Source organism: Ischnura elegans, chromosome 4 (assembly GCF_921293095.1).
Source record: "Ischnura elegans chromosome 4, ioIscEleg1.1, whole genome shotgun sequence".
In the NCBI taxonomy this organism is placed as follows: domain Eukaryota; kingdom Metazoa; phylum Arthropoda; class Insecta; order Odonata; family Coenagrionidae; genus Ischnura; species Ischnura elegans.
Genome location: NC_060249.1, coordinates 56,978,831 through 56,993,402, shown reverse-complemented (window position 1 = coordinate 56,993,402; position 14,572 = coordinate 56,978,831). Strand labels below are relative to the sequence as shown.

Sequence of the window (14,572 nt, the reverse complement as noted above, 5' to 3'; positions counted from 1 at the left end):
CTAGATCCCGGGATGTGAAACGTTAGAATCCGGGTAGTTGAATAAATTTAAATTTCTGTAAATGCTTTAATTATCTCATTTTGAAATTCTCTGCAAAAACGACTCTGTGAACCGTTAGTATCCCTAGCTTGCTGAAATGGAAATTAAAAAATTTGACATGTGCTTCCAATTTCTTAATGCTTATGATGAGAAATAATGCGATACCATAGCATCGCCGAGAGTCATACGCAGTAAGTCGTTTCGTTAAGGAAAAGACCCAAGCTTCAACATGGAAGCATATCTCGAACTACTAACTTGGGCTTATTCCACTCTTGCGGTTACATTGCGTCAATGAATCACGTAGTAGATTCGGGTGAAACTCAAGAATTCCTTAGCGATGGACATCACACTTAAAAATCTGTAGTAAAACAAGTATAAAAATATAGCTGTGACATTCGATGTTATATTTGGTAAAATATTTAGAGGAAAAAAACAAATAAAATTATAAAAAAATTGTTAAAACAGATATTGTTAAGTCTACACCCAATAATCCGTAAGAGCCGGGTTAAGAAAAGGAAAGGGATATTAGGAATAGCCACTCAATTACAGCGTACCCAAATAAAAGGAAGGAAATTTTTTAGAAAAACAAAGAAAAATCAAAGCTGAAGCATGTTAAGCGATGCTGAAGGGAAATAAGGTGGAGAAAGGATTATGCCAAAGTCCCCCTTACTCTGTATGACAACCATGCGGGCTTGATGGTAGCTAGTGAAACAGCACATTATTCAAAATATGTCTTTTGCGTAACAATTTAACCGTTTATCAATTAATGGTTCAACGTTTCGACCTGATTTGAAATATTTTTATCATTTAAACAATTTTAAAAGAATTTTTCACAGTTATTTCATCGCTAAATTGCTTAAATACACACCACTAAGGCCAATGTTGAAGCAGAGCCAAACGGATAAATTTTTTTCGAAAGCAAAAGTAATAAGGATATCTGGAAATAAGGAATTGAACATGAACAAAAAGTGGATACAAAATAGGGACTTTATGTGGATAAATTCGAAAAAATAAATCCCTGAAGTTGAAAATAAAACACGAAGTAAAATTAACGATTCCAATTCAACACTATTTCGGAAAATATTCAACATTTACCTCGCTAGAAATAAATCAAAATATCATAGATGTTACAAGTGGGTAAAACAGACAAACCACAATTGCATTTCTAGTTCGCCATTTTAGATTGTTGGAATTCACCAATAAGAAATTAGTCTACAATTCCATCTAGTTATTTAATCATCTATATCATTCCACAATCTTAATACCCATACAATAGTTAACCTATTGGTTGCCACATAGTATTCCATTTCCAATCTTCACTTCAATGTCTATGCATTTTAATGAATGCTCTTTATTTTCATTTTTGTCCCCCTTATTCCTTTAAGTAGGACCCATTCACATTCATGCAACAAAGTCCAAGAATTATCGCGCCTCATTTCTTCCCTATTTCTTCGTCGACCCTGTAACATTGACAATTTTATCTCAAGTATAGCAGAAATTGCTTGAAAGTGGCTCCTAAAATGCGAAGGAAAGATTTTCAATGGTAGAAATAGAAATGCAGAGATAGACTCCGGAAACAGAAGGGAGACTCTGAGCCCATTCACCCCCAAATTGGTTTAGCGGCAGCAAATGGGATCAGAGAATTCTATGCCTCATGCGTTACGAATACATCTGTAGTATTCGAGCGTTAGACGTCACAGTATAAGGTGAATCGCTTCCTGAATTTTATCGATCCTTCATCGTCGACTCAATATTTGCTTGCGTTCACTGGAATCAGCTATTAGGAAATTCAATTTCACAAATGAAACTGCAACTTGGTTTTCTTCTACTGATCTATGTCCTTGGTATGGCATTTTACGGCATATCGGGATCTAAACATGTCGTACCTGATGAATACAAACAATTATTGAAACATGCCGTACCAAGGCAATAAATTTGTGAAAACAATTCAGTGGATATTTCATCTTGCGACATTTATTACGAATTTTTTTAATCCCCAATCATATGTAATGGTGTCCGAAAAGGTCACCATATAAAATTCATGAATAATATGAGGTTTATGAGGCACAGCATTGAAAATGTTTACGTTGTATCACTTGTTTTGAATATGAACCACAGTAATGTAGTTTCAGGTTTCAGATAGGCTGCGATTTTCCTCGCAGATCCATAAAATAAGATAAATAAAGTATCCTAATAATTATAGAAGAATTCAGGGGCGAAAAAAGAAATGAAATATGTAGTTTGTAGAAATGTAATATGTAGCAGGACTGCCTGTTTTAGCTACCACTCATGTTTCGTGGTACTTATTAAACCTCCATTTTCAATTCGAAAATACCCAGGGATGTGAAAAGTGACAAGAGCCCATTTTATCACACTGCCGTTAAAATATGATGATAAGAAAAGCAAATCTTCTTAGGATGGTTTGAATTACGTTCGATAAATATACGTAAGAAAATATATCAAATAGCAGCGTTTCTTAATGAACTTCAACAAAGGCGGAATTTGTTTTCATCGTCATCATAAATTTCATTCTACGGAATTACTCGTGTGGTTCTGAAATCAATAGTGTTAATGCTATCAGAATCACAACCTATGGAGTAGCAAAACTATTTCAAATTTTTTTAATACTTAGAATTGCTACTTAAATTTCCAAAAGAAAACAAAACGACATATAAAATATATTAGCGACTAACAAAATTGGCCAGCTTTTTCAGGTTTGCTTAAACTCAATCCACAATTTACGGGTCATGATGAGGGAAGAAGAAAAATAAATTCAAGATTGAAAATAATATATAACGACAGATATACGAGCTCTGTTTTTTTCCATTACATCTCATGAAACCTCAGTCATTGGGCGACCGTTTCTTACGAAGAAACCTTCAGCTTCTGCGAGAGTAAAGGAAAGAGAGGCGGATACTTCTGACCTTGTGAATTACACTGCGACTGGAAATTTACGCCTGTTTTCCAGCAAATAAAGTAGGAAAAAACACGCCACGCAACAATAAAATGTAGTTTTAAAAGGGCCCGAGAGAGAAATCCGTGGAAGGTCAAATGGAAGCTCTCTTTGGACATAAATTTTGCCTCGAAACACCTCTTGCTTCACACCGTCGTTAAAACCGAGGAAGGACAGAATGGGAGGAGGAAGATACGGGAGAACATCGCCAGGTCACAAGAGTTAACTTTCCATTCACGACACCAGGCTCTATTCTGAAAGTAGAGATCTGAATGCATGCAGGAAAAACATGAAAGTTTTGTAGCAATAAATATTAATTTTTAACATATAATCAGTTAATATCATTGATTTACATGAATGGTCACACTACGGAAGCTAAAAGTTCTAAGTTATGATATTTTAATACTCGTCAATTAATTAATTTCAATCGTATAACCGATTTATATCATAGATATAAATAAATGGTCACAATAAATACACTAAAAGTTCAATGGTAGGATTTTCATGTATTCGTGAAAATCAAGAATAATATTTTCTAGGGAGAGTATAAATTCCCACTCGGGAATGGGATATCATCATTCGATTATTTGGCGTTCAGGGCTTAGAGCAAGTACGAATAACTACTTTACAATGTTAACTACATTAAAAATGAACGAAGATTCAGTGCTTCGATCATACAAATGCAGCTAGTAATGAAAAATATTGGTCCCAGCAGAAAAAAGGTTTCATGAGGAGACATGAGGTACATTCTCTGAAGCACTAACCTCACACGCTTCATGAGTCGCACTGCGCATGCGCGATACGATATTTTATCGAAGTGACAGCGCCTTCTCAGAAAGCTACCTTAGGGCGTTTTCGAAAGCACAAAAAATCAAGTCAACTCGATTTAGTTCCATAGATGACGTCGGAAAACGATCTTACATGGAAATTTAGGAACTAAATCCAACGGAGACACCTAGCGTTAATGAAATCAGTACTATGTATGCTATTGGAAATTCGATACTCATTTTTTCAACTCGGTGGTGACCGCTGAATGTCTCCTCTTTTCTTAAATTCGTAAATCATCATATAAGATCCATTACCATTCATCCACCATCGTTGAAGCGATGGCTGGAGCTACGCGGAGTTGGCGGGATTGCGGAAACTTGATTCCAAAGAAATAAAATTATGGAATACTCATTTGCTTTTATTGAGTTCAAAAATTACTACATTAATCACTTAAACATGTTGTGACTACTAGTAATTAGACTTTCTTAAATGTTTGAAAAAAATCTATGGGTTTATCATAGAGCTGTGCTGAACTATACCTCGACATGGATGGAAAAACTGATCGCGTGACTCAGGCTTTGCGAGAATCATAATCCGAGGTGTCATTGCCGCCATCCCTGAACTTGTGCGTGAAAAAAGATCGTTATATTCAGGGTTTCAGCCTATGGGTGGAGTGGCACGAGTACGGTGAAGAAGGTGAGGAGCGCAAGAAGGCGTAGGGTGGAGGGAGAAGGCCCCTGCGAACGCATGCCGCGAGTGAAGGAGGAGGGGGGGGGGTTGCGGCGACGTATTTAGAAGCAACCATGAATGAAGCCCCCATAGTCCATAAATAAAGCGCCCCACCTCTCTATCCTTCCGCTCGTTTTCCCCGCGTCCTCTTTCCCACTCCCCGAACTTTCATTAAAAAAGAGAGATACCCTCACCGCTCGCACCTCCCCTCTCCGTCCCGGTAAGTCAGGGCGAGCAGATGTAAACATAGATGAATATAAACAAAGGCGATTTTCAGCTTCTTCGCGCGAGTCCGAATTGAATGGCAGAATACGAGATCAAGCGAAGGCCCTTTGGCTGATTGCGACGATAGCTAGTTACTGCAGTCACCGTGAGCGCTCTCGTATGTATTTACACACTCTGATGAAGTAAACAGACGACAGTTCCCATTGATTCAAGAGGTGAAAAGATACATACGAAACCAACCCATCTGAAGCGCATACAGACTTGTGAAAATAAAATTATTAGGAAAATAATTGGAGCACCATGGCTCATTAGCAACCGCCAAATCCGAAACGATCTCAAAAAAACACCAATTTTGTCATTTCTTAAAACCGCAGTAGAAAAATTTCTGCATTCTTTTGGCAAAACCAATAAAGAACTGTTAATGAATCTTTGGGATTACATTATTCCAAATAAACCCAGACATAAAACTCCCAAATTTGCCCTAAAACCTTCCCATATTCCTTTCCCCACCTAACCCAATGCAATGCTTAGACTGAAACCTCAAGAAAAGAAGCCAACTATACTATAAGAAACCATCCCGTTCCTGAATCAACTAGAAGACAGCTGATTGGCTGGGAGCTAGTACTGCTGCTATAAAAGAAAACTCCGCTGCTGCTGCTGCTGCTGCTACATACGAAACAATCATTCATCCCGGCTACCCCGGAGACATTCCCAGTCATAAGAGACACGGAATATTGATAATAAACCTAATTTAATAATTTCCATAAAATGGACCGACCGAGGGAAATATGACGTAATGTTGGGTTATGATTTGAAGAGTGGAATAAGAGAGAAGTCTCTTGAAAACTCTAAAAAGATGAAAGGGGATGATACGGTCCGTAAACGTTTTTATTTAAGGTTCAGTGATCCGTAGGATTCTACCGAATGAGAACCATCTCCCGAAGGAGAAGGTGGGGCAGGTTAATATGCCATATTATGGGGCATGATGGTCTTACGAACGCAATCGTCGACTGATTAGTGGTCAGGTATAAAGGGAAAGGAAGGCCTCGAATAATTAACGTGGGACTAGTTATCAGGAATGTAAAAGTGAAGATGTACGTTTAAATGAAAAAAATAACTGATATGGGAGATATTTTCAACGAATCTTGAGCTTTTGATGATCAATTTTTTGTTGCTTTACATTTTATAAATTAATTGCAATTTTGATACTTCGTTATTAGCAGTTTGGTGTCAGTTGTGTAGGTTTGACACTGCCCTATGGCTAATACAGGGTCTTTACCTATTCTATACGAGAGTTTAAGCCACTAACTACCCACAGAGACGAGATAATTCAGCGGAAATTGCGATAATTGTGCTTAATTTTCTACGTATTTATTTTTTACCACGACTTATTATTTCTGAATCAAAACTGTAGCAAAATTTTTTTCAAAAAGCTGCGGTCATTAGCAAAATATTTGATTTCCCGTTATAATTTTCCCGTATCATCGGAACTGGAATGGGAAGAGCGGATGCGGCTTCTTACTGCCAATAAATTTAGCCCTATTAACTTCCGGCCCGCCATAAAAAGCACGCAGAGAAATAATATAAAACTAAAATGCAAAGTGAAGGAAGTTGGACGGACTGCGGAAACTGATTGCCGATGAAATAAAATGATGGAAGAATAATTTGCTTTCAAAACGTTCTAAAAATATCCGAAAAAAACACTTAACCCGACATTTCTACTATAATTATATTTTCTAATACGTTAAAAAATCTAAGGGTTTATTACCATAGACATTATCGGTGAGACCATTCAAATAGCAATAGAATTGTCTATCATACATAAAATATATGCATAAAAGGTAACGATAGTGCTTGGAATCGGACATATGACGTATTTTCAACGCAGGCTAAATAAATCAAGCTCAATACCTTAGGGATGAAATTTACGACAAATTTCTTCACGTCAACAAACGAAGACAAGAATCAGGATTATCCTTCGTGCATTGGGTATTGTGGGGTGAATTAAAAACCCCAGATTTTCTGTGAAGTCTGAACTTACAGATCACGCACAATTATCGTATGTGCATGTGGGATTCAGTACCCGATTACGCATCAAGTGATACCGGTGATGAAGAAAGTTTGACGGTCAAAAATTCGCACCACTATAGTCTGTTCACTTTATGTCTGCGGGTGAGCTTTCGTGAGAGCCCGGTCACTCTCGGATGGCTTCGCTGATAGGGGAGGGGTATTACCGAGAGAGAGAGAGGAGGAGGGGCGAACATAACGTTGTCAAATGTACATAGTCGCCCTACATTGTCACTGAAAACGTGTGAGTCATGAGTGGCCACAGGTATTTTGGCCCCGGCGCCGAGACAATATACCTACTCATTTGGAAGGCATTGGGGATAATCCTTTCACAGAAGCCCATGACATTGTCAGCTACCGCGCTGAATGAGGCATCATTGGTGTAAGGCATACTAAGTCACATACAAGGAGAACGCGTGAGGTTTGGCAGCACTGCTCCAAGAGCAGATTCACGATGTTAACTCGACGGAGGTCTGATAGCGACTCACTGAGGCCACGCCTACTGTTTGCTGATTGGCAAAGGCTAAGTAACATGTCGAGCAATTTTCCCTCTCCTCATCTCCACTTGCTTTGGCCACACCAGCTCACCCGCAGAGATAAAATGAACAGAGTATAATAATCAGTGGGAATCACAAGTTTCCCATTTTTTCCTAACTTACTGTATCCAAGCTCTTAAATATAGCTAGTGTTCGTATATACCACGTGAATGGATGGATGGGTTGAGGTATATCGAGGGACGTCAATGCACGTTTGATGGTGGCATACGCTTACTTAGTTGATATTGAACATTACCGGTATAAGCACGAAATTTTATACGATAAGGAGTATGAATTTTCTATTATTCATGAGCAATGTTCTGTAACGTCCCTCGACTAAAGACTGGAGGCTTGACATGAGTTAGCAAGCTGTCCAGTAAGATGATTAATAAAAACAAAAAACACATCTGTGAGTAAAAAGACAATGAAAAAAACCCACTGTTATCCTTCGAAACAAAATTTTTCGGCATGCGAAGGTGGTTATGCACCACTTCATAAGTGGTGGTTGTAATTTGTTAGAGACGGCGTTAGACTATTCGAGTCACTTCCGCCGTTAAAGGGGCAGGTGAGAAATTAATTTAGGGGTATGTGAGAGAGGATTTGACATGGTTAAGACGAATTGGGAAACTCTTTCGCCGGGGATTCCGCTTACCTGAAGCTCAACAGATCGAACCCTGGCCATTGGTGATGTGTTGTCTTTTATTGGATTTTCTGAAGTTAAGTTTACCGTGGGATTTGACCTCAGCACCGTTAAAGGAAGCACAGGATCACCCTAGAAGAAACCAATTACCGCTACTAGTTACTACAGTTGTTAGGGTTTAGGGGAGGTTTACAGGTAATGGGAGTGGGTTGAGGAGGGATATAAGCCCAACGCCAGTTAGCGGCCAAAAAGGTACAAGGTTAAATGTCCCAACCGAAGAAAGGTGCACTTCAATTGATTCGATCCCTGTTTGGTGAGTCGGTGTGGAAATACCATTTAAGAAGCTAACGAGCAAAATATAAATGGAATGAGTACCCGAGCTTAGGCACTGACCGTCAGAAAAGAGCTAACCACACTCACGAACTCGGTACCAGCTAACATCACCTACACACGAAAGATCCACAGAAAAAAAATCATCCGCCTTGACCGGGATCCCGGTTTTTCTCTGTGGATCTTTCGCACGATTGTGCATTGCGGGTGACTCCCGTATAAGTTATTACCGTGGCTAGTCCCGGTATACTTTAAACTAATCACCTACATAACAGGAAACATCATTGGAGAAAAATATAAGAGCGAGAATTTACTCTATTTATCCTAAAGAATACATTAACTAGCAAAATAAGCTCTCTTGTTTCATTGAGTTTACTTCCATCAAGAATTTTAATGGTTTTCCAGAGCAGTTTTCAAAGGTTGTCTTTTAACTTGGTTAACACAAATAACTTCGTCGTTGTCACGCAAACTGGAGCAAAGATAATTACACCATAACACAGCGTACATCATCGTGAAAAATATTACTTGAAAACCAGTATTCGAAACTGTAAAACCTCCATTCTGAGAAAAAATACTCTTTATTGTTATCGGTATTCGTTTGCTCGATAAATCTTAGTCGGACGGCGTAACTAATGCCATAACCAGATGCAAAACTAGGGGGTAAACATTTAAATGCAGAAAGTACTACTTCCGAAAGATAGCACCTAATTTTCATAGCCATGTCAAATGTAAAAATATTCCATTCCATGAAATTTCACAGGTCACGCATCGTTAGCAAATATGTTCTGTGGAAGTCAAAGCTTTAAATACAAATGCATGGTGATGAATTCACGATGGTCATACTTGGCATGAATTGAAGCGCACAAGCTAAATATATAGAGGATTCAACATCTTAAAAGGCTCCTGAATATTCAACCCTGCCTTAAAGTTCATTTTTCTGTTCCTTTTTCCGATAATAAGGCTAACTAAAACATGTCGGCCTCGGTAGCGGCGGGGTAACGTTCTCGCCTGCCAAACAAGAGGTCGCGGGTTCGAGTCCCGCTTGGGTAGGTTTCCCCGGTCCAGGGCATGGTCGTTTGTGTACGTTTACTTGTTACATTTGTTGAACACCCCGGTGTAAAATGGCCAATAAGAGCTGTATCCGGTGGTTTGAGGATAAAATATAAAAAATGGGTATGGTGCCCAGGTAATACGTAATGGCATAACAAATGCACGAGGAGATTTCTGGTAAGTCATTTCTGGACCAAGACATGAGAAATTGCAGTAGGAACTGTTTGTAGAAGCAGTAGCGTAGGCACGGGGGGGGGTGGGGGGGGGGTTCCCGGGTTACAACCCCTCTTGAGCCTTCAAAAGAGGAACCCTGGACCCTCCTTTGCCCTGGAGTGTGGGCCCGGCAAGGCCCCGAAATCTCCGTTAAACCACCCCCCCCCCCCCCATTTCAAAATCCTGGCTACTCCACAGTGAAGAAGGTCGAGAAAATACCGCTGACAGGCCGGGCTAATATTGATATCTGCCATTGAGAGAGGCATTCTATGCTACTCCGAGGATACTATGTAAGATGGAGAATTTTAACTTGGGGGTTGCATAATGTAAAGGATAACAGTTCCTTTTCTAGATATCTTGGAAGGTACGCACCATTGTCAGCATTGATCGTGTCGTCCTAGTTTTTCAAATAAATTTATAAGATACTTTATCCCTATTCCATCACGTATAGAGTCAAACTATTCGGTTCCATTGAAAAAGAGCCACTTCTAATGTCTTAAGAAGTATGTGATAAAACTACGTTTAATGTACAAGTTAAGCAAGGGCAAAGCAATCTATAACCAGTTTGATGTCATTGCCAGTGATAAATTACGCATTATTAAAACCGTGTGACCACGACTTCTCTGAGATAATCCAACAATAAAGCATATTTTTCAATCTTGGGATCATTTCATTTGATAAAATCATTGATTCGTTTAGTGGGAGAGGGGGGGATGAATGTCAACTGAGAATACCATTCAGACGTATGTAACCGAACGAAAAAGTATGGTATCATTCCTTTTATCGTTTACAGCCCCTTCATGATTTCTTCGAACTTACTTAATCTGGGATCATTTCTGGCCTATCTCCAGAGATGAAATACATTGCAATTCCATAACCTATATTACCATGATTTTCAAACTGAAGCTATTAATTTTCACCGTAGTATATTTGACTCCTTCAGCATACTATTGTGATAAGATACTACGAAGGACGACCATAAAAACAAGGGGAAGAAGCCTGCTGCGTGGGACAGCCAAATCAAGCATGAAATATCCTTCATGCAGGCTTCAATTGAGAATAGCTATCATCAATTCCACTCCAAAATTGGTTTTAAAATTCTGTCATTCATTTATGCAACTATAAATACAAAAGGCAAAATTTATTATTGCTTTAATCCAAATCATGATTATTACTCTACCAAATAAATAACCAGAAACTTCTGTCTCAAAAAAGAAATATTCACGAAAAATCTTTATATATGTACTTAGTCGTCCTCGCTCGCTTTCCCCATTAATGAAATTTTGTTTACGATAGCGAAGTCTGAATTAGATTTTATCCCGTGAAAACCATTACCATGTAATCAGAAATTAACTAGATCATAAAATCTTAGCAATACATCCTAGTATAGAAGCTCACCCGCAGTGAATTTAAAGGCACATCACGATTTTTTTCATCGATCAAATCCCTCTAAATTCTTTCCAGCCTCCAAAATATAAATCTAAAAATATCCATATAGCTTCAACAGGGAGGGGTGGTTACTATTTATACAGGAGCTATTTCTAGCCTCTAAGCCGCGAAGGTTAGTGTCAAGGGCCTCGCTGCCGAGCTGAGTCCAAGACTTTGAATCCTATATCACCATACACGGATCAATGGTAGAGGCGCTATAGCGAAGGATTTTGTCCTTTAAAATATTATAAAGTCATGGTTACTAGACCCGAAACAATTAAGAACATGCATCACTCACACTCAACTGGTGTGTATTCTCGGGAAATCACTCTTTTTAAATGTATACTACCATTTCATTTTGTCATCAATTTCATGTTTTCTTTTTGTTTTTTTATTTATATTATATTTTAAACTAGGTAATTTTTCTTAAAAATGCCAATTCCTCTAATAACTCAAACAGCACTAATACAATGTTATCTAGTTATATATTAGCTTAAGGCATATTATAATTCGTTGTCTCGGGCATTTTACATGTAAAAACGAGTCGATAACCACAAAACAGAGTACTCCGAGGGGTACCTATATTCCAGAATACATGTTTTCTTAATTGTGATTCAAAATTCTAAAATGTGATTATGAGGAGTCGAATTAAATTAATTCTTATTATTTAGTAATTTTCAGGATACATAAAAACTTTTGTATTGTTAACTTTTAAGTTATTAACTGAAATTATATCAATTAATTGTAACAGAATAAGACCCGTTATAATTTGCGTCATGAATTCGTACAGGCCATATCTATAATTAACTATTATATATTAACAATTAAAATACGCGCGTTAAAAATATAGTTAACCATTCAATTTTATGGCCACTTTTTATAAAATGTGTCTATCCACTAAAATTTTGAAACAACAGATTCAAATCAAACTTTAGTTAATTTATTAGCTGAATTTTGGTGCATGTCGACCTCTACGAGTTATTTGGGCAAGACGATAGTCCAACAGACGAATGGGAAAATAAAACGAAATCTAAAAATGCATCATGGCAGGGTAGTTGAGCCTGAGAGCAATGAATGTGCTCTGATGAATTTTTTTCCACATAGAAGTGAGATAGGGCGGATTTGCCGCCCCAAGTTTCGGAAAACACCCTCACATGAGAATACGAGAACACGAGTGAACTCAAATACAACGTCCGCGACGGCACGAATACCTCCTCGGCGACACTGTTTAATTATATCAGGGTGTTGACTTGAGAAAGGGGGTCACCAAAAATCTATGGCTGGTAATGAGGTGGAGGGGCTGATTCTATTTTTTAAGTAACTGAAAATGACGCAAAAGTTACTTTTTTACAACTTGAACATTAATCTGTTACTTTTCCAGAAAAGTAAATTTTAACTTTAAATCGTTAGTTTTAACCAAGATTTACTTTGGCTTTTTTCAATTCTTTTATTTTAGTAAGTTTCCCAGCTCTTGCACAGGTTCCGTTTCACCAAAATATTTAATGCATTCATGTATTCATTGGTATGTGGTTATGTATTACGTAAGAATACCCTTTAGGCTTGTTCGGAATGTGAAGCTATTTCTATTTCGACGCTATCATTTTCCATTCGTGATCATAAGCATTTATTTCCATCAGCTGACTCACTTCACGGTAAATCCTAATTCTGACGGTTATTTTGCACCCGTGTCGACGTGCACTTTATTTTTTTCATTAATACGGTTTATTAAGCTATAGAGCAATACTATTAAGCTATAGAGCATGGTAATTTAGATAGCTGACTCATGATTTTGTACCAAATGAGAACAAAACAGTAAAACGATTTAGATCAATTTATAGTCCATGGATGATTTATAATGCCCAATAACGAAGGAAATTCAGCCGGAAGGAGCGATTTCTGACAAATGCTTATGACGTGGATCTAAGTCGTCTGATTTCCTTATGGCCGCGATGAGATGCCTGAATCATATTCTCCTGAATGAGGCAATCATTTGAAGGAAAATTGTTTAGTGAATTCTTCTAGGTTTCGTCGAAGGAGGCGAGTGGTTTGAATCATGAACACTTTTTATAATGGTCATTATCCTCCATTCTTGAACGGTTCTTTAATCAACCACGCGAAAGAACAATATTCCGCGATTACTCACATATAACTAAGCATAGCAAAATTAGGCTCCAATTCTAAGATACCACATTCTTCGATCAGTTAAATCATAGGAAGTCAAGCAACAACAGGTTTGACGTTATGGATGCTAAAAGCACATAAACACTTAGGTCGAACTGACTGACACTAAGCTAAATTGACACCACTATAATGCCTTTGATGAAGATTTGCGAGACGCTAGAGATGCTATTCATTTTCATGCCCTGCTTTACCCATGCCTATCTGAAAATAAAACTGGATTTTGAGATGTGAACTCACTCTCATTATTTCCAGATGGTCAATCGTTTTCTTATAGACAAATAAACTAAAACTCGGGGCTTCTTTCAAATCCTCCAGACGTTCACTTTCTTCACTCACAAACTCAATTTGAGCGATCCATCATTAGGTTGCCTACTAATGTAAACTATACAGCTTCTACGGTAAATTAAATTTCCTCATTCCCAGATGGTCAATAGTTTTCCTTCCGATTAAAAGGAACTTGAATTCGGGGACTTTGATCACAAATTATTCAAACCTTCACTTTCTCTAACGTCAGGCTCAATTTGAGTAATCCATCATAAGGTTCTCTACTACTGTTAACTTAATTTCCTTATTACCCCAGATGGTCAATCGTTTTCCTCTCGATTGAAAGGAACTAAAACTTTTATCTCTAGACCCTCACAACTTCCTTCCCCATTGTAATACACTTCCACACACACCAACATCCCATTACTACTTTATTCTATGAAGACTATTGGGTAGGGACAAATTGGGAAGCTGTAAAGCTCTAAGATGACCCTGGACCAAACCTCAGCCGCACCGACAACACCGCTTCTCACCCACCACCGTGGATTCACGCCTCTCCCGAGGTCATCGATCACGTTCACGCTCGCATGGGACTCATCGGAAGGGGAGGAGGAGGAGGAAAGGGGGGGGGGATGGCCCGAGTGCAATGAATCAAATCCGAAAAGGGAGGGGGTGAAAGGGGTACGGCGGCTATGTGGGAAGGTGAAGGAGGGTTGCGTACCGTCAGGATGGAGAGAAAAGAGACTTCGGTGGAGGCTCCTTCGGACCGCGTGAGTCAAAACAAATGAGATTTCCCACCTTTCTACAAGTTATTCCTTGCGACTAGGGCCCATATGCCAGCATCTAACTTAAACTTGAATCCTCACTCAACCTCGGTCGTTCAGACTTCAGACTCAAGTTGAGATTGAGTTAAGGCCCTTTTACACGGGGAACGGTTAAGAACTGCAATGGCTTGGGTTAGAACTGCATTTCCTTCTAAATATGCCGTGGAATTACACGAATGCACGAACGAAATTAGAACAGGGGCTATTTTACTATCTCACGTCCAAGCATTCTCGCATGATTTCTAGCAATTCACCTCTTTTAACCACGGAATTCAGACTCGCCTTCGTACACACGTCAATTTGCGCATGTACGGCCGTTTTACCC

General features: G+C 38.6%; 1 protein-coding gene across 2 annotated transcripts in view; it reads right to left on the bottom strand.

Annotated features, from left to right (window-relative positions):
* The window catches only part of LOC124157543 (SKI family transcriptional corepressor 2-like), a 98,904-nt gene that overhangs the window by 8,331 nt on the left and 76,001 nt on the right, over nt 1-14,572 (bottom strand). The window contains exon 3 of one of the 2 annotated variants that reach the window (XM_046532365.1): nt 7,970-8,089. The exons of the other annotated variant lie outside the window; for it this stretch is intronic. Within the exon in view, the coding sequence (XP_046388321.1) occupies nt 7,970-8,089 (120 nt within the window). The remainder of the gene's footprint in view (nt 1-7,969; nt 8,090-14,572) is intronic. 2 annotated transcript variants of the gene reach the window in all.